The sequence below is a fragment of the Malaclemys terrapin genome, chromosome 16 (assembly GCF_027887155.1).
Source record: "Malaclemys terrapin pileata isolate rMalTer1 chromosome 16, rMalTer1.hap1, whole genome shotgun sequence".
NCBI classification, from domain to species: domain Eukaryota; kingdom Metazoa; phylum Chordata; order Testudines; family Emydidae; genus Malaclemys; species Malaclemys terrapin.
In genome coordinates this window covers 13,934,022-13,961,448 of record NC_071520.1, presented here as the reverse complement: position 1 = coordinate 13,961,448, position 27,427 = coordinate 13,934,022, and the positions used below count along the sequence as shown (strand labels likewise).

General features: G+C 51.3%; 4 gene segments (V, D, J or C); all 4 read right to left on the bottom strand.

Annotated features, from left to right (window-relative positions):
- Positions 1-402: 402 nt before the first annotated feature.
- Positions 403-925, bottom strand: LOC128824816 (immunoglobulin lambda variable 8-61-like). The segment is given in 2 exon segments: positions 403-749; positions 856-925. Coding segments are annotated over 2 exon segments (393 nt in total).
- A 4,146-nt stretch (positions 926-5,071) lies between these two features.
- On the bottom strand, positions 5,072-5,637 carry LOC128824815 (immunoglobulin lambda variable 8-61-like). The segment is given in 2 exon segments: positions 5,072-5,451; positions 5,575-5,637. Coding segments are annotated over 2 exon segments (426 nt in total).
- Positions 5,638-14,200: 8,563 nt separating this feature from the next.
- LOC128824814 (immunoglobulin lambda variable 8-61-like) lies at positions 14,201-17,343 on the bottom strand. The segment is given in 5 exon segments: positions 14,201-14,287; positions 14,914-15,230; positions 15,373-15,469; positions 15,786-15,799; positions 17,298-17,343. Coding segments are annotated over 5 exon segments (561 nt in total).
- Positions 17,344-21,458: 4,115 nt separating this feature from the next.
- On the bottom strand, positions 21,459-22,448 carry LOC128824813 (immunoglobulin lambda variable 8-61-like). The segment is given in 3 exon segments: positions 21,459-21,511; positions 21,973-22,287; positions 22,395-22,448. Coding segments are annotated over 3 exon segments (414 nt in total).
- Between the last annotated feature and the right edge of the window lie 4,979 nt (positions 22,449-27,427).

The following is a 27,427-nucleotide window of genomic DNA, read 5'->3' as shown; positions in this document are numbered from 1 at the left end:
GTTGAAGGGAATCTAGCTCATACCCCCACCCCCATGCATCACTTCTGGATTTGGCCCCCAATGTATCATGGTTCAGTGTCAGGGATTGTGTGTGAAGACCATCACATAGCGCAGTTGAGGAGACACATGCCCAGTGTTTTAAAACACAGGCCCCGTTCGGCTGGACACAGGAGATTTGCCTGAGCTGATCTGCAGACTACAGAGAGCGATTAGAGAACAGGGCAGAGCTGTTCCCTGTGCAAAGAGAGGCAGGAAAGGGCCACACCACCCGGGAGAGAAGGGCTGGAATTATAATTGGAATTATAATCAGCAGTCGGACTTTTTCTCGGCAGAAGCCAGACTGCAGCCTGCACCGTTCCCAGCAGAGCCAGTGCAGAGAGAGGGGGAGAAAAGGGGAAGTTTTTATCTCAGTTCCCCACCTCGCTGTATCACTGTGTGCAGTGCACCACTGCTACCCGTATACACAGCACAGTAATAGTCAGCATCGTCCTCTACCTGGACACCGGTGATGGTCAGGGCAGCGTCGTTACTGGAAATGGACCCAGAGAACCGGGCAGGGATCCCGGAGGGTCTCTTACTAGTTTCATATATAAGCATCCGAGGAGCAGAGCCTGGTTTCTGCTGGTACCAGGAGGGATAGTTGCTGGTGGTGATGGCTCCAGTGCTCAGGCTGCAGGACAGAGTGATAGCCCCTCCTGGGGTAATGAACACTGAGGGCTCCTGATTCACCACGGGCTGTGAACTGACCCCTGAAATCAACATTACAAACACAGTATTATTAATTCAGTTCCTTTATTCCTTGAAAAGTCACCTCCTCCATAACAATCACACTGAACATAAACCCGCCCAGCTGACCAGAGCAGTAACTGAGCAGCGCGAGGAGCAGAGGGGCCCAGGCCATGGTGGATCCAGACGAGCTCGGCTTCCTGAGGCAAACAGGTCTGTGCCTGGGACCCTCCGATTCTCTCTTAAACCCCCAGAGCTGGAGAACTGCCCCTTCATGCAAATCAGCCCCCTGCTCACTGGGTACAGAGCATGTTCTAGAGAAGAGAATTTTTTTAAAAGGAAGATGAGGCTTGAGGAAGAAGGCGGCATGAAGTGAGCAAATCTCAGAGCAAGAACCACAGCTGAATTAGTAACATTTTTCCAGCCAGAACAGACGATGGCACAGCTCCTAGATTCATTCTTGCAAGTCCAGAGGCAACGAGGATTTGAATCCAGACCGCAGGAACACACACAAAAGCAGAGTAAGGCACTGGGCAGTACTATGATGATTGCTGGCTACCACTCTGTGGAGCGCAATTCAGGGGTAGTAACCACGGTTGCTTTCCCAGAAATACAAGAAGCCTCTATCCTTGTTTAAATTCTTGTACATGGATATTTAGTGATTCATTAAACAGCCGAGCTTGACTGATGTTTGTTACCCATTTCAGGCAGTGGGGCTTGCTTCAGTAAAGTACTTTCTGCTTTAAAATTATCCACAGATAAGATCAAACCGATTATCACAATTCAATGATGGCTGGAAGGGATCGAACGTTCCCAGTAAAGCAGTGAATTCACGTTTGTTTAATCATACACATGCCCCAGTTCTGCTGTTGCTGATGATTCCTTCCTGTGAATGGCTTTCAGGGGGTCTGCGTGTGCCCCTCTCCCCGCCTCAGAGGGCAGAACACACAGAGCCCTGGGCACCCGTACTTGGCACCGGAATGGGCAGGGGACGGGTTGCAGCGCAGGTGTTTGGCTCTCCATGGTCACAGATCCACTGGCTTCACCTGAAACTCCCCTGCATGCTGGGCTGGAGGAGCCCTGCAGGGTACATGGGGCTGTGGGGAATTAATCTGGGCAGGCTCCCCTACATCCTCCCACCGCCATGCAGCACAACCTTTCCGGCTCTGCTGCCTCGCACGTTTGTGCACCATGTTCCAAGTGGCACTGGGCCAGCCAGGGTCACAAAGCCAGCCACAAGCAGAGAGAGCTCCAAAGGGACCCTGGGGATCAGTCACTGGGGGGCAGATAGGAATGGGGCTGTCTGAACAGTGTAACAGTCCTTGCCTGGCAAACAGGGAGTGCAGCATTGGCCAGGCTCACAGCCCACCCCCAGCAACACACACAAGTGCTCCGGTCCCACAGGATAAAAGCTTAGACAGTCAGACCAGTGACACAGCAATAGCCTTAAAATATATTTACAGAAGGGATCTGAGCCCTAAATGATTGTTCAGGGCAGCAACAGACCTGCCTGTTCTGTGAGATCCGCACAGAGCCAGAGGAGCTGCTCCGGAGAACAAGACAGCGGAGTGTCTCTCCTTGGCTGGGCTTTGCAGATCTGGACGCTCTCCCCATCACGTCCTTTTGTACCTTCCCGGCTCCATGTCATTTAACTGGCCCTGCTCTCCCTCTGGGCTGCTCAGAGCTCCCAGGTCACAGCTGCAGGCTCTCCTCACCTGTAGGGCACCACCTCCACCAGCTACCATGAGTTACATCCCTTACCCTGCCTGGCCTTGGGACTAAAGGAAGAAATCCAGGGTACGCCCACATCTAGAACAGGGCCTGTAGATCTGGTCGTCCCAGCTCAGAAAAGATATATTGGAATTGGAAAAAGTACAGAAAAAGTCAACAAAAATGATGAGGGGTATGGAACAGCTTCCATATGAGGAGAGATTAATAAGACTGGAACTTTTCAGCTTGGAAAAGAGACGACTAAGGGGGGATATGATAGAGGTCTATAAAATCAGGAATGGTGTGGAGAAAATAAATAAGGAAGTGTTATTTACCCCTTCTCACAACACAAGAACTAGGGGTCACCTAATGATATTAATAGGCAGCAGGTGTAAAACAAACAAAAGGAAGTATTTCTTCACACAACACACAGTCAACCCGGGGAACTCGTTGCCAGAGGATGTTGTGAAGGGCAAAAGTATTACTGAGTTCAAAAAAGAACTAGATACGTTCATGGAGGATAGGTCCACCAATGGCTATTAGCAATGATGCGCAGGGATGCAAAACCATGCTCTGAAGTGTCCCTAACCGCTGTTTGCCAGAAGCTGGGAATGGGCGACGGGATGGATCACTTGATGATTCCCTGTTCTGGTCCTTCCCTCTAGAGCACCTGGCATTGGCCACTGTCGGAATACAGGATACTGGGCGAGATGGGCCATTGGTCTGACCCCGTATGGCCGCTCTTATACTCTAAAGGACTCCACGGGGGACCAGGACTCTGCCAGCCAGTGCCCGCCCCTGAGAGCTGTTGTCTAGGGGGACAGGCAAGTGGAGGAGGAGAGAAAGGGGTAGAGAGTGAAGAAGCTGAAGCTCCCCCCATCCTTATTTCCTGATCCTTATTTCTTCTCTTTCCTTTTCCCTTTTCTCTCTGTCCGTCTGCTTGTTCTAATTGTGCCAATCAGCTGGGATGAGGCTGGGTTACTCTAACTCCACTGTAACATTATCACACACTTGTGCTTTCACCCTCCCTCCCCCAGCCAGGGAACTGAGGCTTAGCAGGACCGTCCAGCCGTGTCCAGAGTCAACCCAAAGCCACTGCAGGCTCCACCCTGCTATCCGGAGAGAGGGCAACCGATTGTGGTGAACTAACCACCAGAGCGATCAGACACCAGGGGACTTCTGCAGCTCTAGTGACCTCTTCTGGCCAAGTGACAGATCTGTGACCTGGGCAAATACTTTGCCTTTGCCTGAGATACCTCCCAGGGGGGGCGTTACAGGCTGAGCCCGGAGCACAGGGGCTGCGTTCCCCAGGCTCAGTCAGTGGCTGTGGAGAAGAGATACTTAGGAAACTGGTGTAAGAGGGAGGACCTTCCCCCCATTAACATTATTGCTTATTACCTGCATGTGCTGCAAAGCTTTTGTTTGGGGACACAGGAAGTAGCAGCCACATGGCAAAAGAATAGAAAAGGCAGCTGCATCATCTCCATTTTCTCTTCATTCTTGCTTCTTACCTCTGGAGTAACTTTTCTACAAACTGTAGCTCTAAACAAAGGACGGAATGATCCATCCAAGCTGTGGATGAGTTCCAGAGGGAATTTCAAGCCAGCAAACTCACCTATACTGATAAGAACCTGATATATGGACTTTGAAGTCTCTGTATGTATGTGATTGCTTTACCATTTAGCAACTCTCTTCTTGTTCTTTTTCCTTTATAATAAACTTTTACTTTAGACACTAAAGGATTGGCTGGCAGCGTAGTATTTTGGGTAAGATCCAAACCAGGACCGGCTCTAGGCACAAGCAAACCAAGCACGTGCTTAGGGCGGCACAGTTCCAGGGCCAGCAAAAAAACTAGAGCCGTCCCTGATCCAAACTCACGTTGACCTGGTAACGTGGCTGACCCTTTAGGTTCAGAAGAACTTTTTGTATATGTGAGCAGAACTTTTAAATAATTTCTCACTCTATTGGACCTAGGTGCTGATTGGGAGCCAGAGAAATGTAACGTAATAAAGGGGGGCTGTGTGATTTCTTTTTCAGCTTCTTGATAACCAAGGGGGGTGGGAGATCAGGAACACAGTTTGTGACTGATTGGTGAGTCTAACTTCAATGTTAACCACCAGTTTGGGGAGTATCTGCTCTATCTTTTACAGCCTGCCCAGACCTTGGCATTTTCAGTGAGGGCTGCCCCAGACACACCGGGTCACAGGAGGGGCTGGAAGGGGAGCATAAGGCCTTCGTGCTTGTACCTGTTCATGGCTGGATGGGATCTCGGGCAGATCATTGGGATTTTCATTATTTGGAGTTTCATTTTAGGGCTGAGGGTTTTGCAGGCACCTGAGGGGGGCGAGAACCAACTGATAACAGCGACAGGCATTGTGAATGTGATTCCCAGCTGTGTAAATCGACCTAGCCCTCTGCAGTCAGTGGAGCTACATGGATTGACACCACCAGACAATTCAGCCCATGTTTGGAGCCTTTCAAACTAATCTCCCACTCTGTCTATAAGCCCCCAAAAGGCAGCCCCAGTTCTCCCAGGCTGTATTGCTGTGTCATGGGGAAGCTTGTAAAGAGAGAAACTGCTGCCCAGTCTGTGCCCATAACATTGGCTTTGCCCCTGTGACCCCCCGTGCAAAGATTAAGTTCTCCCAGGAGGGCACAGGCTGGGGAGGGAGGTTTTTATATCACTTCCCCATCTGATTGTATCGCTGTGATGAGCGCTCCCTGTCCACACAGAACAGTAATAATCAGCATCATCCTCTGCTAGGGCCCCAGCGATGGTCAAGGACATGGTGTTACCCGATCTGGAGCCAGTGAAACGCGCTGGGATCCCCGAGGGCCTGGTACTCGTGCTGTACATGATCAGCCGAGGAACATTCCCCAGTCTCTGTTGAACCCAGCTCGGGTAGTTGTTATCAGCGATGGCCCCACTGCTCAGGCTACAGGAGAGGGTCACAGTCCCGCCAGGAGACACGAACTCAGATGTCTTCAGTGGCTGGAGCTGCTGGGAACTTAAACCTGAAACATGAGAAACAAGCTCATCAGAACTCCCCCTAGCACGGAGCACATCACAGATTTTTAGCATTACAGCTAATAAATTCTTAGTTTGTTTCATTCAGCAGATAAACCCCCACCGCCTACCAATGCAGTAAGTGAGCAGTGTGAGGAGCAGAGGGGCCCAGGCCATGGTGGGAATCCAGACGAGCTCGGCTTCCTGAGGCAAACGGGTCTGTGGCTGGGAACCTCCAATTCTCTCTTAAACCTGCAGGGCTGGAGAACGGCCCCTTCATGCAAATCTACTGCTCACTCCAAGGCTCCTGCCTCTCCAGTTCTAGCTCTGTCTTAAAGGGGCAGAGCCAACCCAAGGGACGTTGTTTCAATGGAGGTGAAAGATAATATGTCCGATGATGAGGATGTGTAACAACAGCACCCAAAGGCCCTAGTCACCCACCCTCAGGCTTTTGGCACCCTAGTCGTCACCTTTCTTGGGTGGAGACCCACCTATCTCCCTCTCCTGACCAGGGTATTTCCAGGCTGAACGTTCCCTGCCGTCACTGTGCTATTCCCAGCAATAGACAGTCTGCCTCTCCAGGCCTGCTTGCTTTCTCCTCAGAGAAATTGCAATTACCCATAGTCCTAAGTTACCACATGGGTCTTCCTAAGCAAACCTATTATTTCTTAAGGAAAAAGCATTACAGAGAAAACATGAAAAACAATAAAAGAATCTACACGTCTGCTAATCAGCTCACCGGAGCTCCCTGCCAGCCCAACCTCCACGAGAGCTCTGGGCCATGCCAGTCCTTCTGACCCTTCCCGAAGGATTGGTGCCCTCCCCAGACTGGAGATCCTGTCCACTTCCTAGATCAGAACAAAGGCCCCGAGTCCACTTAATGTCAGGCTATTCATTTACGAGTCCTTCCTTTGTCAGTTGGTCCCTGAAGAACCCACTTTGGGTCTTTGAAATGTCCTAAGAGAACAGGTGATGAGCAGACAAAAGGTTCAAGCTTCAGAGACTAAGTCCCTAAACGGGGGGTTGAAATCCCCTCCTCCCCACGACTTCCTAGGAATTCCACTGCACACCTATCGTCCCAAAAGATTCGTCCTGCCTGCTACATTGTCCAGCATGGCCATGTGAAGGTCACAGTACTTCCCAGATAATGCGTTAAGCCGTCTTCCTCCGAACGAAGTTCCCAACCATCCCACAATGGTCCATAGACATTTGCATTTTTAATACAATGGGCTCTGAAAATACTTCAACTTGATTTAATAAGATTCATCCAGAATATGGCTGGAAATTGCCACTGTCACAGCCGTACTGACCCATCAGCGCAGGGCTGTGGGAAGTCACAGGGATTCGCAACACTGAGTGAATGAACAGACGCCAAGTTCCTTGGCTCATTGTATGGCACTGGCTAAGTCACTTAGCCCCTCTGCCTTATTCCTTCCAGTTGTGGAATGAGGCCAATAAACCCCACCCGTGTCCTAGGGGTGTGATGGGAATTAATCAGTTTCTGTTTGCAAAGTGCTCTGAAGCTGTACAGTGCTCTAGGAACACGAGCTACTAGGTAATACTGATTCCTGTCTAGCCCATTGTTACGTCACGTTTCCCCGGCTGTACGATCGTGGGATTGTGTGGTTCTAAGTCAGAGTCCTACACTGTGCTCTGTGGAGCACTTGCTCCTGTTCTGCAGAGAGCTGGCTGGTCACATGGTGCTGGCTCCTCCCCTACTGTCCAGCGGCTAAACTGTATTAAAAGAGACTCACAGTACATGCCATCCTTTCCCAGTGCTGGCGCCCATGTCAACACCAGGTAGTGGTGTTGCCAGAGGGATCTCATGTGATTGCCAATGAAAGTCACCCCGGTCTGTGTGATTATGAATGGGCAGCAGGTATCCCTGAGACAGGCTCTAGTTAACACATGGTTCACCCCTGAAAATAACCTTCTTCTGGGATGTCCCTCAGAGGCTTGTTCCCAAGAGAGAAGCAGTGTGGAATGGATGGAGCTGTTCTGAGCTTATTAGCTGGGCAGCCCTAGAGAGCATGGAAATCTCTGTGAGGATCAGAGAGAGGCTGCTGCTGGAACAACCCATCCTACAGTTGTAAGGAAAAGGAGTTTATTAAACTGCCAGTCATTGGCTGGAGGAAAAGCTGAATCCGGCCATTCCTGTAGCCATGACTTCCAACTATTCTCCCAGAGCTTCAGGACTTGGCCTCCTCAGTTCTGAGACTGGAAACACTTTCATTCAGCGCATGTAACTGTAACCCTTCTGCCCATCTAAGTTGGCAGCAACAAGGGCCAGGTTCTGTATCTAGGGGTTCTGTTTCAATAACACAATGCAAAACCGGCTCGAGCCCCCACCCAGTGACCTGGGACAATTACATACCACCCCCTGGGCACCTCTAAGAGGCAATACTTCCCCTCTCGCAAGCACGGAGTCTGAGTGTAACAGAAAATGTTTAATAACATGAGGTAAACAACATCAGCATTAAATTGGAAAAACACCACAACTAGAGTTCTTAGACCAAATCATGAGCGAAGACCCACCCCAGCAAATTGGGCCGTGTCCTCTCCCGTTGGTTCTTGAAACCAGCGACCCAAGAATCACCAAAGTCCCAAAAGTCCACCAATCCCAAAGTCTCTTGGGTCCAGCAACCCAAGAATCACAAAAGTCCCAAAAGTCCAACAACCCCCCAAAGTCTCTGTCCATGATCAGTGCAGCCCCAGAGTTCAAAGGGGGGGGTGAGCAGGGTGTTAAGGGGCACCTTACGTGATCCGAGGCCAACCGGCTGTGAATCAAAGCCAGTGGAACTGTTGTATGACAGAAGGACGGAGTGAGTCATTCACCATTACCTAAGTAGCATTTGCTTCGAACTGCTCCACTCCACCCGCAGTCCCACTCCTGCCGTCCCACGAACTGCTCTGGCAGCTGCTCCGCTCCGCTCCGCTCACCGACCTGTGAGCCGCTCCGCTCCGCTCCGCTCACCGACCTGTGAGCCGCGCCGCTCCGCTCCGCTCACCGACCTGTGAGCCGCGCCGCTCCGCTCCGCTCACCGACCTGTGAGCCGCGCTGCTCCACTCCGCTCACCGACCTGTGAGCCGCTCTGCTCCGCTCCAGCCGTCCCTTGGGCCACTCCCACAAGGCTCTGCTCTACTAGCTACTCCTCCAGCTGCTCCGCTCACCGACCTGTGAGCCGCTCTGCTCCGCTCACCCCCGCTAAGCTAAGTTAGCTTAGCAATATAGCTTCAGGCTCCCCCACTAGTTAACACAACCTCAGTGATCTCAGCTCTTAGTGATTTCAGCTAGTAGTAGGGGAGCACCAGTGCTGGTGCACTATTGGCCCAAAGTGAACTCAGCTCAGCAGTCTGTAACTAGACTCCTAAGGGAATCAAAGTTAGCTCTGACATTCAACAGTGGAGAGAGGAGGTAGTGTAATTGGTGTTTCAACCCCCTCAGGGAGGGGGCCATACCATCAGGTACAAATACCTGTCCCCATCCTCTCTCCATTCACTGGGTTTTGTAACCCATGCCCCTTGACAAGCAAATGCTACTTAGGTAATGGTGAATGACTCACTCCGTCCTTCTGTCATACAACAGTTCCACTGGCTTTGATTCACAGAATCAGGGTAACAAAACTTTATTCTTCCTGCCCCAATAACAGAGAAACTGGGGATCCCACACCAGCCAAAGTAACCACTTTGAGTTGCTGTGGTTTCATGCCAGGCGAGTGGGTGTGCCTATGCAAACAAGATCAGCCCCTGGAGTTCTTTTCCACACTCGCCATAATTCACCACCAGATGTCAGGGTAGAGCTCATCCTGACTCTGCTTACATAACAAATGAAAATATCTGCAGACGGCCCATGTGGATTCCTCTCCTCTAGCCCTGCGTGCAGCCAATCACGAGACCTTTATCCCATGGGGTTCTCCATCACAGTTGACACCTCTTTCTCTTCACAGGTCTGCTGTGCCCACTCTCTCTGGGACATAACTGGCTCGGCAGGAATACAGCTGACAAGGACCTGGTGGTTATAGTGAATCACAAATTGAATATGTGCCAATATGACCCAATTGCAAAAAAGGCAAATATCTTTCTGGGGTGAATTAACAGGAGCGTCGTATTGAAGACACAGGAGAGAATTGTTCAGCTCCATTGGGCACCTCACTTTAAGAAAGATGTAAACAAACTGGAGACAATCCAGAGAAGAGCAACACAAATGAGAAAAGCTGTAGAAACATACCTATGAGGCAAGGTAAAAAAAATGGGCACGAGAAAAGATGATTGAGGTGGGAAACCTGATAACAGTCTTCAAATATGTTAAGGGCTGTTATAAAGCAGATGGTGATGAATTGTTCTCCATGTCCATTCACGGTAGGACATATCCTGATTTGAGCATGGACGGTGAGGGAAGGAGGGGGGCCTTGGGACCCAAGAACCTTATAACTCTGATGGCTGGTGTCTTTTCCTGCTGAGACCGTCCCCAGTGCACTCTCATGGCCATGGCCTGCGTCACACACACTTGAGTGTACCCCTGTTCCCTGGTGCTGATCCAGGGCGTTCTCGATGCTGGGCTCTATTCAGGATCTGCTCTGGGACAGCATCCTGCTGCAGTCACACCTTATTTCATTCCACAGGCCAAGAGCTCCATACGCTTAGCTCTGAGGGCTGATACGAATCTGCAGTGCTGATGGCATTTGCAGTTCAATGCCTGGGTTAAATCCTTGAAGGGGTGGGTGGGGTGGGGTTGGGTTGCCCAGTACAGTTTTGAATGTTCATAGGACAATGCAGGGTCTTTCTCTCCAATGACCATTTGCAGGTCCCTCAGGCATGAGGCAGAGCTAAGAAGCCCTCTCCCATTAGCTGGGGTAGTGCTAGGGCAGATGGGCAAGGCTCCGATCTCACTGCAGTGTAAATCAGGAATAGTTCCACGGAAACCCTTTGTGAATTTGCTCACCAGTGGAAAGACAGGGCTGCCAAGTGTCCCACACCTCACTTGTCTGCCAGCCTTTGGCAGTCCTGCCACGCCCGCCCGTCGACCGGAATCTCACACATCTGGCTAGGCTCTGGCCAGGAGTTCTTTTGTGGCCACCAGAGACCGTTATTGTGCCTGGCACCCGAGAGAGGCAGCGGCAGCTGCTAAGGGCTTCGTTCAATAGGGGAGTTTTTGTCTTAGTTCCCCATCTGACTGTGTCACTGTGATGAGAGCTAGAGTACCACACAGCACAGTAATAATCCCCCTCGTCCTCGGCCAGGGCTCCAGTGATGGTTAACGACGCCCTGTTACCGTTCGTCTCGCCAGAGAAGCGCTCGGGGATCCCGGAGGCTCTGCTCCTAGATTTATAGATCAGTAACCGAGGGGCCGTCCCCGATCGCTGCTGGTACCTTGCAGTGTGCAGTGCAGCTCGGCCGTCTCCCCCAGTTTCACTGCCATGGAGCTGGTCTGAGTCAGTGCACTCTGGGAACTCCAACCTGGAGAGAGCGATAGAAACCAACCAATCACAACCTGCCTCCCTTGTCTGAGAAATGTTCTTCCCAAATCAGAGAGCGAGTCCCAGGGATTTCAACCCAAAGCCCAGTTAGTGATCAGCCCCTGGTCTTGGGATCCATTCAGATAAACCCAACCCTCCGCCCTTACCAACACAGTATGTGAGCAGCGTGAGGAGCAGAGGGGCCCAGGCCATGGTGGGGGATCCACACGAGCTCGACTTCCTGAGGCAAACGGGTCTGTGGCTGGGACCCTCCGATTCTCTCTTAAACCCCCAGCGCTGGAGATCAGCCCCTTCATGCAAATCAGTTCCCTGCTCACTGGCTGGAGAGCATGTTCTAGAGAAGGAAGAGAAGGAAAAAGAACCCGAATTACTAATATTTTTCCAGCCATGTTCCAGAAGTAACTGATGATGGTAGTGCTCCTTGTTGTACTATTGAAAGTCCTAATGCAATCAGGATTTGAATCCAGGCCTCCAGAACACCCATTAGCACAGTAAGCTATTGTGTGCTACAGCCCAGTGATTTCACAAGAAGTCTGACAGCTATAGCTCTATGAAGCGCTATCCAGGGCTACCATTTGTCTTCTCAGCAATACAAGAAGTTTGCATTGCTCTTTAAAACCTGTTAGACTGATATTTAGTGATTCATTAAGGAAGCGCAGGTGTTTGGTGTCCATTTCAGGCAGTGTAGGTTCCTTCGGTGTAAAGTACTTTCTGCTTTAAATTTGTACAGCATCTAACCTGTGGCCACAGAGACACTGCAAAGACGGGTGGACGGGATCAAAGTTCCCCAGTGAATCAGTGCGTTCATGTTTGTTTAATCAGACACGGGTGCGAGTTCTGCTGTTGCTGAGGATTCCTTCCTGTAATTTGGCCTCCATGGGGTCTGTGTGAGCCTCTCGCACTCCCCTTCTCAGCAGGGCAGAGAAGAAAGAGCTCGGAGGCTCTCTGGACACATGTACATGGCATCACAATGGGCAGGGGATGGGTTGGAGCGCAATGGAAAATAGAGAGGTGAGAGAATCAGTTGGGGGTGTAGAAAGCACATTGCTCAGCACCCAGGACAGGCGGCTCCTGCCTGACCCCGTCCAGAAATGCATTACAAGGAGTGTCTCTGGCATGAACAGCCCCCTGCAGCCCAATTGTTCCCTCGCTCCTGTTATGGGAAACCCCTAGTTCCTGGGCACAACCCGAGCAAACAGCCCATGTGCAGGGAGGGCATGGACCCTCCCCCATCCCCACCTGCCATGGGAGGGCAGAACTGCTCCGTAATCCCCTGTCTAGCTATTGCACCTCCCCTGCCTGGGGCAATTGTATGTGGATCTCCATAGCCACGGAACCAATGGCTTCAGCCTGTACCCCAAACTGCCCCTGCATGTTGGCATGGAGAATCCCAGGCAGGGCCCATGGGGCAATGGGGGGTGCATGTGGGCAGAGCCCCTGTCTCCTGCCACCTCCACATGGCACGACCTCTCTGGCTCTGCTGCCTGACCAGTTTCTGCACCTGTCTGGGGATCGGGGGAAGAATTTGCCCCTAAACGAGTAAAAGACACCTTCAAACAGGGACCAGGCCACCGAGGGTCACAAAGCCAGCCCCAAGCAGAGAGAGCTCAGTGGGGAGTCGAGGGATCAGTCACTGTCTGGCCTTCTTCGTGATGGAAGAATGGACCCCAGAGTGACCAGGACTCTGCCAACAGGTGCCCACCCCTTCTGGCTGCTGTCCAGGGCGATGACCAAGCGGAGGCGAAGGAAGAACGGTTCGGAGCGCCCGGAAGTTGAAGCTGCCCCAGATGGAGTTTCTGGAGCTCCTGTTCCTTATTTCTTCTCTTTCCTTTTCTGTTTCTCTTTCCCCTCTGTCCGTCTGTCTGTCTGTTTGTGGCCAGCAGCTGGAATGATGCTGGGTACCTGTAACTCCACTGTCATATCATCACAAGCCTCTGGTTTCAGTCTCCCGCCCCCAGGATGGGAACTGCGGGCTTGGCATAACCATCAGCTGTGTTCAGAGTCACCTGAAAGACACTGAACTCTGTGCTGGTCTGTGCACTGAGAGGCAGAGGTGCTGGAGCTAGAGGAGTTGGGGGGGGCTGCCGCACCCCCTGGCTTGAAGTGGTTCCATTCTATGCAGGGTTTACAGTTTGGTTCAATGGCTCACAGCACCACTACTATAAAAATTGTTCCAACGCCGCCGCTGAGAGGGAGCCGGGCATGGCAAACTAACCACCGGAACCACCAGCCACCAGGGGATTTCTGCAGCTGTAGTGACCTCTTCTGGCCAAACGGCAGATCTGTGACCTGGGCAAAAACTTTTCCTTTGCCTGAGATTTCCCCCCAGAAACCTATGTCCTGTACTGCCCAGCCCTCTCCTGCACAGTAAAAGCTGTACTTCGTCCGTTATTTCTTTAAAAGGAATAATATGGACAGAACTTGCCGCCCCAAATGGAGTTTCCCAGACACTTCAGTTAAACACACTGGACTAGATATAACAATAAAACAAGTTTATGAATGACAAAGAGAGAGATTTGAAGTGAGTACAAGTAATGAGGCCTAAAAGTCAGAAATTCAAAGCAAAGTTCTCTCATCACAGGCTTTCAGCTGGCTTACTGGCCAAACTTCTTAGGTCAGGCGCCCTCCCCCAGTCCAACGGCTGCTTCCTTTGTCCCTGCAGGTGCAGGAAATCGATGGGCAGAGAGAGGGGTACAGGTGCCTAGGGCTGTTTGCTCCTTTTTATAGTTTCACCTCTTTGAGAAGCATTTCCAGCTAGATACCAGGAGACAAATAGTCTAGGGGGAAGGATGTTCCCTGCTGCTTTTTTCTCACCGGTTTGAGCGTCCTTTGTTTTCTGTCCTCCTCTGTTTACTGCTTAAATGCAAATTAAGCAGGGCACACATTCCTTGGTTTGAGGACAGAACTCTTTGCCAATTTCTGTTTGGGACACCTGTTAATACCACCATATAGTGGAATCTTATAACTTCACATACAATGTTGTCTTGGTAAAATATGTGTGGCAATAATGAGCAGCAAATTATGAGATTTTTAGTGACACCTCCCAAGACATACTTTGTACAAAGATTCTCACGGTAGTGTGCAGGGTGTGAATACAGGGGTACATTCTGCTGGCTTCCCCCGGTACCTGAAACTCCCCTGTATGCTGGGATGGAGGTACATAGGGGGTGATGAAGAATCAGCCCTTCAATGAGTAAAAGCCAACTTCAAAGTGGAACTTGGCCACCCAGGGTCACAAAGCCAGCCCCAACCAGAGAGAGCTGAGAGGGGAGTCAGGGCATCACTCACTGCCTGGCTTCTTCACGAAGAAAGAACGGGCGTCAAGAGGGAGCGGGATGCTGCCAGCTAGCCAGTGCCCAGACAGCTGCTGTGTAGGGGGACGGCCAAGTGGAGGGGGAGAGGGAGGAGAACACTGGGGCCGTGGTCCCCACGCTCGGTCAGTGGCCGTGTGGAAGAGTGTCATCCACACTGTATTTCTGTGTCATGGGGATGTTTGTAAGGAGAGAAACTGCCGCCCACTCAGTGCCCAGAAGACTTGTGTTTGCCACTGCGACCCCCAGTGCAAAGCTGCAGGGCCCAGTCCAGTGTCCGTGCAGTCAATGGAAGGGTTCACAGGGACTGCTCTGGGGGTTGGCTGGAGCTGGCCTTACACGGGTGAGGAAATATGTTTTTCCTGTTCATGTAGCCAAGTGTCTGATGCCCTCCCAGCTTCTGAGCCAGGAGCAGCCACACCGACGTGCCCAGCAAGCTTTGCCCTGTTCCAGCAGGCGCAGGCCCCGCAGTCACTGTAAGAGGCTCAGTCGTCCCTCTGCACAGTGTGTCCGGAGGGCGGGGAGAGCGCTGCCCCTGCGCACAGGGGGAGGAGCTGGATTTCACAGGGAGCTCAGCTCAGCTCTCTGATTTGCTCTGTTCATACCCTGGGCTTTGCAGCCACCACAGCTCCCAGCAGGGCACAGGGGGGAGGGAGGTTTTTGTATCACTTCCCCATCTGACTGTATCACTGTGATGAGCACTGCCAGTCCACACACAACAGTAATAATCAGCATCATCCTCCGCCAGGGCCCCCTTGATGGTCAAGGACATGGTGTTACCCGATCTGGAGCCAGTGAAACGCTCTGGGATCCCCGAGGGCCTGGTACTCGTAGTGTGCATGATCAGCCGAGGAACATTCCCCAGTCTCTGTTGAACCCAGAGTGGGTAGTTGTGATCAGCGATGGCCCCACTGCTCAGGCTGCAGGAGAGGGTCACGGTCCCTCCAGGAGACACTAACTCGGACGCCTTCAGCGACTGGAGTTGCTGGGAACTGAAACCTGAAACGAGAAACAAGCTCATCAGAACTCCCCCTAGCACGGAGCAGAACCGACGTTCTTTGCGCCGCCTGCAGAGAGAGCAACGCTACAGCTTGTTATAAATAATTATTTTGCTTCATTCACCGGATCAACCCCCCCTTACCAATGCAGTAAGTGAGCAGCGTGAGGAGCAGAGGGGCCCAGGCCATGGTGGGAATCCAGAGGATCACGTCTCTCTTCCAGGAACCCTCCAATTCGCTCTTAAATCCCCAGAGCTGAAGAATGGTCCCTTCATGCAAATCTCTTGCTCACTCAGTGGCTCCCCCTGCTTATAGCTCTGTCCTAAAGGGGCCGAGCCAACCCAAGGGAGGTTGTTTCACTGAGCTGAGAGCACAGAGCAGGCCAAGTTCCCCTCTGTGCGCTCTTGGGGTCACTGGGGGCCCTGCTTTAGAGAGTGACAAGCTTCCCACCTGTCTGAGGAGCTGGTGAATTTCCCTGGTTCCAGATGTGACTCACAGCAGCTGCTAGGACACATTCCCCTGTCCAGCAGCAGCAACTGTTTTAACACAGAGACACCCTCGCAGCAGCAACTGTTTTAACACAGAGACACCCTCGCTGTCATCCGTTCAGCTCCCGTGGCACAGGGCCTGCTGGGAATGAGCTCTGCGCTCTGTTCCATCACCGGTCACTCCGGCTGCAGCAAGACAGGGCATAGGGCTGTTCTGTCCAAGATCTCCCATTCCAATCCTGACCTGGGAGGCATCGGTTATCCCAGCCGCAGGCCTCTGCCCTGTTTTACCGTCCCCGATCTGGAACAGCTCTGCTCCAACAGTCCTCAGCCTTTCTTAGGGCAACATTTCCATTCATTTCTAACCCAGTAGCCAGTTTGTATTGGGTGTAACTGGGGACACCAGTGAAACCACCAAACAGATTTTCAGTTGTGACCTAAATCCGGATTTGAACTCGTGTCTCCAGGGGTGAAAGAAAAATTCTCAGATTATCGATGTGTCTATTACAGTGACACCCAGAGGCCCTGATCAGGATAGTGGTTGCATTGTGCCGGGTGCTGTACAAAAACATGTCTGCAGCTCTCTTTGCAACTAAGTTTTCCCAGCAGCAGCATGAAGAGACCCACAAGTTTATTAATGGAAGCAGCCTGGCCTGGAGGATTTAGAACAGGTGTTGGAGCCGGGAACTTCTGGGGCTGGATTATCCCATCAGTGGTGGGTTGGCAGGTCCCGGAGGAAGGAAAGAGAATTGCAAAACTGACTGGATGGGCAGGTCCTGAGTGGAAACGTCTTCGTCCAGTGATGCAACGAATACAAATATCTGCAAATACTGCCCTGTGTGGACCCCTCCCCTTTCGCCCAGCATGTAGCCAGTTGTGAGCATTTCTCCGGTGGGATTCTCCATCCCATCAGACTCCTCCTTCTCTGCCTAGCTCTGCTGAGCCCACTCCACCCCCTTCTCCACTCAGTTCGTTCCCCTGGGAGATGACAGTCAGCCCGGGGCAATGATTTCATGCTGCCCGTTTTCTATCTGCTTTGAGCGACGTGGTTTTTGCAGATGCCCAGGTTCCCTGGAAAGGGAACATTTCCTTGCTGAAATTGGCCATGTAACTCCCTTCGGGGTTTGCCAGCCCCTGGAACACTGGCCTGACCCGCTAGGGGTGTGAACACATGGCATTTTGAAGCGATTCAGAGCCTCCCAGCCCAGGTCGATAGACTTGGGAGCCAGGCTTGCCCTAGCGCTCTAAAAATAGCTGCTTAGACAGCGTTTTGAAGTCGTGGCTCAGGCTGGAGCTTGGGCTCTGAAGCCCACCCCCCTCCCTCAGCTGTTCTCAGTGATGGCTCCACTGCTCAAGCTGCAGGAGAGGGTCACGGTCCCTCCAGGAGACACCGACTCTGAGGGCTTCAGGGCAAGGAGTTGTTGGGAACTGGGACCTGAAACAATATTAGAAATCAGCTCAGGACAGCTATTCCTGAGCGTCCCCAGAGACAACCCGCAGGTAGGCCGGGGATCAGGGGGAGGGGATAATCTGTGTGGAAAATTCTTATTTAATTCCCGCAGCAAGTAAACCTTTCTTACACATGCAGTATGTGAGCAGCGTGAGGAGCAGAGGGGCCCAGGCCATGGTGGGAATCCAGACGAGCTCGGCTCCCTGAGGCAAACGGGTCTGTGGCTGGAAACCTTCCGATTCTCTCTTAAACCCCCAGCGCTGGAGAACGGCCCCTCATGCTAATCTGCTCCCTGCTCACTGGCTGAGCTGTCTCCAGCTCCTCCCTGCTGGTCTTGTAAGTGATTTAAACCTGATGAGGGGGAACTAGCAGTTGATTCATTTGCCAGCTGTTACTTTGCAGAGCGCCCTCCTGCCCACGTCCCGCAATCCCAGCCCACCTGCCTCTACTGACCCCACCGATACAGCTCTCAGCTTGTGCCCAGCAACGTTGTGTTACCTGCTCTGTCTTTGCGGTTGAAATACACTCCATGAGGCCTTTTCCTCTGCCTCATCACGTTGCAGTGGAGATGTACCACGGCTTGTGTGCAGCCCAGTGGTCAAATCACCCCAGCCTGGGGCTCACAAGGGAATGCATTGACCCAGGGTCCTCCCACATTTCCCACAACTCCTTCTTTGCCTTTGAGACTGAGACGGTTCTAAAACTATGGTAGAGATGGGCCATTCCTCTGAGAGACTAATCGGTTACAGTCAGCAGTGAGGGAAATCCCCCCGCAGGGTTTGCAGAGTGCACCAGACATTGTCTGTCCCAAGCAGCCTCACAACAGCTGGCAAAACTGTGGGCAAGGATGACCCCTAGCGGTCACTGGTATATTCTCATTGTTCATCGCTTAGCTCTGTGGTTCTCCAATGGCTTCATCATCTGAGCCGCTTTCTTACCAAAGGGATCTCGCTGGGGCCACCTCCCCTCCTAATTCCCAGGCCCAATCCCACACCTTCCAGGGGGTCACTGCTGGGACAGTATTAGGGATAAAAAAATGAACCCACCTCATCATGATGGCTGGAACTTCTTGCTTACAGCCCTGCCCCATTTGGTATCTGTGCCATTTATGTCCTCCCCCGGGCTAAAGGCTTTACATTTATTAGTACCAAGTCTCCCCTGATGTCCTCTGCCCTCCAATGTTATTGTAGAGTTGCTTGAGATGAATGGCTTTCTAAGAGGAATGTTGGATCTGCCCTCCTACACGCTGGCATCCACCAAAGGCTGGCGTCAGGTCAATGGTATTCTCTGTAGGATTCATCCTCGTTACTCCCCCGAATAGAAAACGTGTCACTGGTATCCTGATGAGGGGAAACCAGCAGTTGATTCATTTCCCAGCTCTTACTTTGCGGAGCGCCCTCCTGCCCACGTCCCGCAAACGAATCCTGCTAAATGAACCCTGAAAACTGAGCGAAGGGATAAAGGAGCTGCAGCTTTTACAGACCATGTGATGTGCTGATCCCGGGTCTGGTTCAGGCCAATCTCTGTTTGCAAGTCTCAGGCGTCCGGTCCCCCCGGAATACTCCTGTTCCTTTCTGTACAGGGGGGAAAGGCCTGTCATCGCAGACATGCTCAGAACTGCTATTAACGTTTAAGGCCGTGTCCACCCAGAGATGGAGGGACCCTTTTCATCTATTCAGCCTTTGCCGTCACATGATCCCAGACCAGCCCTTGTTCACATGGTTCCTGCTGGTGGATAAAGCAGATTTTAAGTATCTTCCTTCCCCACTGGCGACCCAGGCACACAATCCTGGTCGTTACCTTAGCGAGCTCCAGCTTAAAATGGGTTAGGTGCTTTGCTCCTATTGGGAGGCTGTTTCAGACCCTCCCTCATTTGATGGTTTGAAATCGTTGTATTTGCAGTTTACATTTTCTCATGGCCAGTTTATACCCAATTGTTCCTGTGCCAGCACTGTGATTTAGCTTAAATGGCTTTTCACACCCCTGGTGTTCACCCACTTGCTGCATTTATACAGAGCAATCCTACCCCCCTTTGCCCTGCTGCAATCAGAGAGGTGATGGAAGGTGTGGATTGTTATTAGCAAAACCATCCCACTCACCCAGGCAGTAAATGAGCAGCGTGAGGAGCAGAGGGGCCCAGGCCATGGTGGGGAATCCAGACGAGCTCAGTAATAGGTGTACAGAAGCCACATCTTACCCATTTCAGGGACAAAGTCACCTGCCCTGTATTTCTAAGATCCGTGTGTGTGTGGATGAGAGAGTCTGGCTCACACCCCCATATACATCACTTCTGGATTTGGCCCCCACGTGTGATACTGCTGTGCCAGGCTCTGTATGTGAAGACCATAGGTAGAGAACCTGGGAAACGTCTGTGTATTTTATGGAAATTATGTGTGACTCACGGTACATCTACACTACAGAGACTGTATCACCAAAGGTAGGTCGCCATAGCTACGTCAGCATGACCCCGTAGTGCAGACACACCTACACACAGGCAGAAAGGGTGTTTCCATTGGTGTAGGAACACCACCTTTCCGATCGACGGGAGCTATGCCAGCGGATGCATTCTTCCCTCAATGTAGCTGCATCTAACTGGGGGTTAGGTCAGCATACCTATGGTGCTCGGGGAGCGGGGTGTGTGTGTGTTTTGTTCACATCCCTGACCGACGTTGCTATGTCACCTTAACTTCGGAGTGTAGACCAGGCCTCAGTTTCCCCACTCACTGTTGTATTGCTATCTACTAGGTCTCAAAGCGTTAACTTCTTTCCAGACACCCTCCTTGTGCTCAGGAGACAAGAGGGGTGAAGGAATGTCCGCCTTTGAATTAGGAAGACAAGGTGCGTGAGGTAAGAGCTTCTCTTGGACCAACCTCTGCTGCTGAGACAGACAAGCTGTGGAGCTTACACAGAGCAGACCCGAAGAAGAGCTCTGGGTAAACTCACACGCTTGTCTCACCAACAGAAGCTGGTCCAGTAAAAGATATTCCCTCCCCCACCTTGTCTCGCTAATATCCTGGGATCGACATGGCTACAAGAACACTGCCTTTGAACACAGATCTTTGCTAAGGACTTTCAGCAAGTGAACAGGCCAGGCCCTGGCAGAACAAAGGGGAACCTACAGCCCAGGTGAAACCAACTCTCTGCAGAGCTCTAGAGGAGGAGGAGTGGAAAATCCCCAGCAGGGGACCAAAGAGACCAAGTTCTATTCTACTGTATTAGGTTCTTATTCTGCTCTCATCACTGGATATCTGAGACCCGAACGTGACTACACATCTGTCACGTGTTGTTTGTTCTCTCACCCTCTCCCCAGGGGGAGAACGTGTGCAGTGGAGTGTCTTGTTTTGCTTGAGTTTTAGGAGATGGGGGAGGCGGGTATTTGTTTTTTTCTGTTTTTTTCCTCACAGACTCATTGCTCTGTGTTTCTGTAAGAAAAGGCAGGTCAATGAAACCTGCCTTGTGCTTGGAGTGGAAGGTGAGGAGGTTTGTGATGCTCCTTAGGTCCTGGGAGAGCTCATTTCCCATCCTGGGACCAGCTCCCAAGAAGGTTCTGTCTCCCACACAGAGGAGATTCACTCTTATTGTGGAGGGATCCATGGTGACAGAGGAGTGGAGCTGTTGGCCCTGATTTCCATCCCAGAGCATTTTGCACATCCTGGGCTCAGGCCAGGGAGCGCTGTGAGGATAAGGACGCAGACCTGGACACTGATTTAGAATTCAATGGAAGGCAATGTAGAGAGTGAGGTACAGGTGTGCCCTGCTCACAGCAGCCCGTGTTGCTCAGGAGACGTGCTGCAGTGTTTTCGACCAGCTGGAGTTTTCTGGGTGTTTCCAGCCCTTTCAAACCAGAGATGTTCGAGGGAGACGAACAAAGGAGCAAGTTTCCTAAGGGAGAGGGAACCTTACCGATGGATGGACCAGCCAAGCTGAGACGCTGGCTGCATGGGTCAGCAGGAGACTCCTTTTTCCCAAGGAGATGCCATGTCCAGGAGGAGAAGTGCGGGAAGAAGGATCCTGGACTCCTTAGAAGGCACCGACAGAATCAAAGAATGCTCAAGAGTGTGAGGAACCTGGCGGGGAATGGGGTGCTGGTGTGTGTTATTGAGCATAGATCTGTATGTCTGTCTCTTGTGCTGTATGAACTAAAGAGTGATTGCTTCGGAAAGCCTTCTGCAATGTCTGTGTCGATTTGCTTCAACTAGCACATGCCCCTGAAGGGGTAAACCGGGGTGCCCACGAGGGTGGAACTCTGGCAATGGCTGTGCTTAAGCTACTGGGGTGTCTTGGGATGGGATCAGCAGCACTGGTCTTGACGACCTACGGCAGCTGGGCCATCAGGTCCTACTTCTGAAATGGGACACCAGAGAGGCCAGAACCAGAGATTGGAGCCTGCAATGACTCAGGGAAGCTTAAAATTACCCAAAGCCCAGCCTGTGGGTCCAAACACAGCAGCCTGGTGAGTGTCCAGCAAGGGAGAACTTGGTCTGGGCTGTGACACCATCAAATCGGGGAACCAAGTGCAGAGTGTTTTTCAATGGGTGCCCTGTTCTGCCAGATACAGGGACTTGCCTGAGCTGATCTGCAGAACACAGACAGAGGAGGGAACGTGGCACAGCGATTTCCTGTGCAAAGAGAGGCAGGAGGAAGCAGGAATGGGCCATTTCCCCAGGGAAGGAAGAACTGGAATTTTTAACGGAAAACAATCTGGAGCCAAACTCTGCAGCCAGTTCAGTTCCCAGCAGAGCACAGTGAGAGGGAGGGGAAGACAGGGGAGGTTTTGGTCTCAGTTCCCCATCTGCCTGGATCACTGTGAGTCACAGTGCCACTGACATACCACACAGCACAGTAATAGTCAGCCTCATCCTCTGCCTGGACACCGGTGATGGTCAGGGCAGCGTTGTTACCGGATATGGACCCAGAGAACCGGGCAGGGATCCCGGAGGGTCTGGTATTGGTGCTGTATATAAGCTGCCGAGGAGCAGAGCCTGGTTTCTGCTGGTACCAGGCTGGATAGTTGCTGGTGGTGACGGCTCCAGTGCTCAGGCTGCAGGACAGAGTGACAGCCCCTCCTGGAGTCACCGACATCGAGGGCTCCTGAGTCACCACGGGCTGCGAACTGACCCCTGAAATCAACATTACAAATACGTTGTTATTAATTCATCTGTTTCACTCACTGAAAAAATCACCTCGTCCATAACAATCGCACTGAATATAAACCCTCCCCGCAGACCTGAGCAGTAAGTGAGCAGCGCGAGGAGCAGAGGGGCCCAGGCCATGATGGGAATCCAGACGAGCTCGGCTTCCTGAGACAAACGGGTCTGTGGCTGGGAACCTCCGATTCTCTCTTAAACCCCCAGTGCTGGAGAACGGCCCCTTCATGCAAATCTGCTCCCTGCTTACCGAGCATATTCTAGAGAAGGAAGATCTGCTTGTCAGATCCCTGCACCCCTGTGCAATGCGGGAGGAAGAATTTGCCCCTAAGTGAGTTAAAGCCAAGTTCAAAGTGGGACTGAGCCTCCCAGAATCACAAAGCCACTCCCACAAGAGAGAGCTCAGATAGGAGTCAGGGATCAGTCACTGATAAGGAGACATTAAAGGAGACATTAAAGGGGCAGTCTGAATATTGTAACAGTCCTCCACTGACAAACAGGAAGCACAGGACTGGCCATGCTCATGGCCTGTCCCCAGAAACACACCCACCCTCAAGTACCATTGTGAAGAGCACAGAATAAAAGCCTAGACAGAAAGCTCCATGACAGCAGCATTAGCATTAAAAATGTATTTGCACAAGACATCTGAACCCTAAACGGATGGTAGGAGCGAATGAAATTCCATCCTGCATGTGATTGGTTTCCCAGGGTGCAACCTGAAACTGAGGTACCGCTGAGCCCTCTGTCTCAGCAACCTGGGATCCCTCTCACACTGTGATTTAACAAATGGGGGCACTGAAGACTCCCCTCACTGGGGGCACCATTTGGTCTAGAAGCAGCCCTGCCTCCAGATACTCTAGAGAGATCTACATAGTCTCAGTTCTACAGCTCTAAGGCGTTCAACTTCCCCAAGCCCTTCCCTTGGGACTCGAGTTACAGAGGGGGGTGTTGCTAATGCTATTGGGCGGTCTTATACTGCCACCTGCTGGTCTGTACAGAGTCTCTGAGGGCTTAGATCCTGTGAGGTCCTGACTGCCCCTGAGCTGACCTCAGTCAAGCCCCAACTCCTGGGTCTCTAAACAGCCCCAGTGCTCTCAGCCTCACTGACTCCCCGACACGCTTCCTGTTATTGCTTTGGTCACAGCTCAGAGGCCCGGCACTCTGCAGAGACCTGGTTTGTACTGAGAAGGAAGTGGGCAGCGTCGTTTCACAGTTTGGAAAGTCTGATCCCTTGTATGGGGGGGGTCCCCGTTAGACGGTCCCACACTTTAGGGCCCAGGCACATCGGGGCAAATCCACAGCAATGATCCCCTTGGTCATGCTCCGCAGCATCCCACCCACCCAAGCTCCATGAGCCCAGATACCACGTGCCCTGCGGGCAATTAAAGGGCAAAACCGGAAATCCAATCCCTTACTGCTCACACTGGTTTGTTATTGTAGGGTTGCTCGGGAAGGACGGCTTTCTCAAAGGAATGTTTTAAAGAATATTGAGGATTATTCTGAAAATCGAAAGCGAAGCATTAAATGATCTTTACAAACAGGCATAAGAAAAGAGCGGCAGAGCCCACTGGCCTCCCAGCCTTGGCATTGTTTCAAAGGGACAAAGACCAAGTTAGAACTTTGCTGCTCAGCTGGAGAGAAGTTGCACCTGGGCAAAGGACTCCAATGGCAGCAGCTCTAGGTGCCCTTGTCTGTACTGGCTTTGCTTTACAAACGTGGAGTACATGGAGCTTGGGCACCCACTGGGCCCGATCCTGGGAAGTGCTGAGCACAGGCAGGTCTGGTGGAAGTCAGTGGGAGCTGGGAGCCCTCAGCACCTGAGACGTAGGCTCAATCTCTCTGTTTGCAGGAGGACAACTCCATGCAAATAGTTACATCAGCACTTGCATCTGTGAGTGTGCTGGAGGAGAAGGAAGGTGAGATTACCCTTGTCTCTGTAACTCAAGAGACCACGACTGGAACAGTGTGTCCAGGTCTGGGGTCTGCAATTTTAAAAGGCCGTTGACAAGTTAGGAAGGGTTCAGAGAAGAGCTACGTGAATATTTCAAGGTCTGGCAAACACTAATCATCGGCTGAGTTACTTTCTCTCTCACTATTTAGCTTGTCAAAGAAAAGATTAAGAGGTGACTTGATCACGGCGGAAGAGCAGGTACTCAGGGGCTGTTTAATCTAGCAGACCAAGGCAGACCAAGATCCAATGCCTGGGAGCCGCAGTTAGAAAAATTCAAACTGGAAATGACATGCGCAGTAATTAAGCACTGGAGCAGAATACAAAGGGCTGTGGTACATGAAGCCTGGGGTCTTTCTAAAAGACATGGGCGAGTTCCACCACATTTTTGGGCGTGAGGCAGGAATTACGGGATGAAGTTCTCTGGCCTGTCTCACACAGGAGGTCAGACTGGATGATCACAATGGTCCCTTCTAGGCTGCAACTCAGCAGAACTACGAGCTGGAGCTAGAAGTGTAATAACTGTACCAGCCATTAGCCAGGAAGGGCTCTTCAAATACCAGCTTCGGGGTGGTCCAATCTCACAGCATAATGCCTACTGTAGAATGGTTCCTGTTGGTATCCTTGGGGCTGTGATTCCTAGTGCCCTGGATTGAGTCCCTTACTGCCTTTAACTCAGTCTGTGCATCAGAGCAGTGATGTTGTGTCAGAATACAGGTAAGTTCTTCAGCCAGAAAAGCCCGTAGCTTTGAAAGGCAACGAGGACTGACAGGAATTGGAGATCACACTTAGCCAGGAGCCAATCCACCGGGCATCTCATAGGAACAAGAGACACGCAGGTGGGATCCCGGCGCTGTGTCACTACGGGTGAAAGGGGTTTTTGTTCCTCTTCTCTATGCAGCTGTATCACTGTGTACTGGTTAGCTGTGCTGTCCCAGCCTGTGCAATAGTAATCAGCATCATCCTCCGCTTCAGCCCTGCTGATCGTTAAAAAGCAGGTGTTCCGGGAAGTGTCTTTAGAGGCAGTGAACCTGTCAGGGACACCAGAGCCTTTACCCTGGGTAGAGTCATCCTTGTAATACAGCAGGTATCTTGGTTTCTCCCCTTGCTTCTGCTGGTACCAGCGTATGTATCTACTGCTGATGCTGTCTCCACTGCTCAGAACACATGCGAGTTGGGCAGTTTCTCCTGGAGTCACTGACATACTCAGTGGCTGAGTCAAAGTGAACTGGTAGCTGGAACCTGAAACAACACAGAACCACAGGTCACCAAAGTGTCTGTAAATGTGGGTGTGCCATGCACCGGGCACACTCCTGACCTAGCTTCTGAGATCAATCATGCAGTTATATTTACCTGCCCAACAGGCTACCAGAACCAGCAGTGTGGTGACCCAAGCCATCCTAGGAACAGCACACCCAGCCACAGGGCTCTCTGAATTCAGTGGTGCCTTCTCCACTTGCTTCTTAAACCCTGTGATGTGAGCGGACATCCTGAATGCAAATCTGCACGTCTCTGATAGGCTCCAAGTTATCCTCAGCTCACTGGCACCCACCCCACAAGCATGCGGGGACAGTCGGTGTGTTGCTGGGCTAGGAGTAAGGGATGACGGCCTCAGGTATTTTTATCCCATGAGGACACCCTTGAAACATTTTTCCATCAGATTCCGCACAGCTCCTCAATTGGTTTGTTGCACTGCACAGTGGGAAGGTCGGACAATGGATTCCCCTGACTCTGGAACACTGGAGTCACTACTGAAGGCAGGACACCAAACTAGTGGGACGGATAATCTGGTCCAGTGTGGTCAGGGTCGTTCCCTGACAGAGTTTATTCATGGCTCTGGTCTCCAGTGCATTCTCTGCATTATCCCCCACAAGTGCAGAAGCTCAGCACCTCGCGCTGCATGGGATGGAGAAGGGGCGGTTGTTAAGGAGATTGGGAAAGCCATTATCTGCCTCTGTCGAATGATCTGTATAGAGCAGAGAATGATAAACTGGCCATAGAGAAGCTGCATCAGGTGCTGTTCAGCTTAACCAGCAAGGAGCAGCAAAGTAACTAGGCCCTCCCAGCCGTACAGGGAGAAGTAGCCACCCTCCTGCAGAAGTCGAATGAAAAGCCTGTGTTGTGGAGGCCTCACTGCATTTCATACACATTTCCAGGGCACCATTAATAACCACTTTGCTAATGAGCTCCTGGGAGGTTTTCAGGAGGAAGAGCCCTGTACAGCTGCAAAGCAGTCCTGGCTCTGCTGCCAAAGTAAAGGGATGTTTTAGGATTTCAAGGCCTGGAGCAATAGACAAGGCAACGTTCCACTTCTGGCAGTATCAACAGCTCAGCATTCTGGGATGGCGCTGAAAACAGAATTAACCTACCATTATCTGGAGGTTTTTATTCTGGATTACAGAGCTGTTTGAGGGGGAAGGATAGCTCAGTGGTTTGAGCATTGGCCTGCTAAACCCAGGGTTGTGAGTTCAATCCTTGAGAGGGACACTTAGGGATCTATGGCAAAAATCAGTACTTGGTTCTGCTAGTGAAGGCAGAGGGCTGGACTTGATGATCTTTCAGGGTCCCTTCCAGTTCTATGAGATAGGTATATCTCCTTATGTTATCTAGGAAGTTTCTGACATTAACAAGATGATGCTGCTAAGGGCATTGTTATTGCAACAAGAGGGATCTTTCAAAAATGAAAATCCATCAATTACTATGTTAGCTCCAGATGCGTTCCATTGATACCGCAGGTAAAGTGACTTGCTTAGTTTAGAGAAAACAACTTTTCAGTGTGATAAGGGGATAGATGGTTTCAGAGCCAAACTTTATAGGTGTTTATGACAACTATGCATCAGTTCTTGTCATCAGCTTCAGTATTTCTGACTTCCCTTATAACAACACCTATTGTTAGGCTTGGCACAATTCATTTTTTTATATAATTTCAACAGAGAATATCAATGTTTATTTTTAAACTTTTTTTCTATTTTACCTATTTACATTTTCACAGTTGCGGGAATTTATGGGTGAGTCAGACAACAATTATTCAATGACAGTCGATGTTGAGATTCAAAATGCTCAAGCTTTATAACCATTAAAACACAAATTATCACCCCACATGTCAAAATACACACAGTACATATACGTAAATCAAACCCTGATAACTTCTCAAGTAGCATTTTC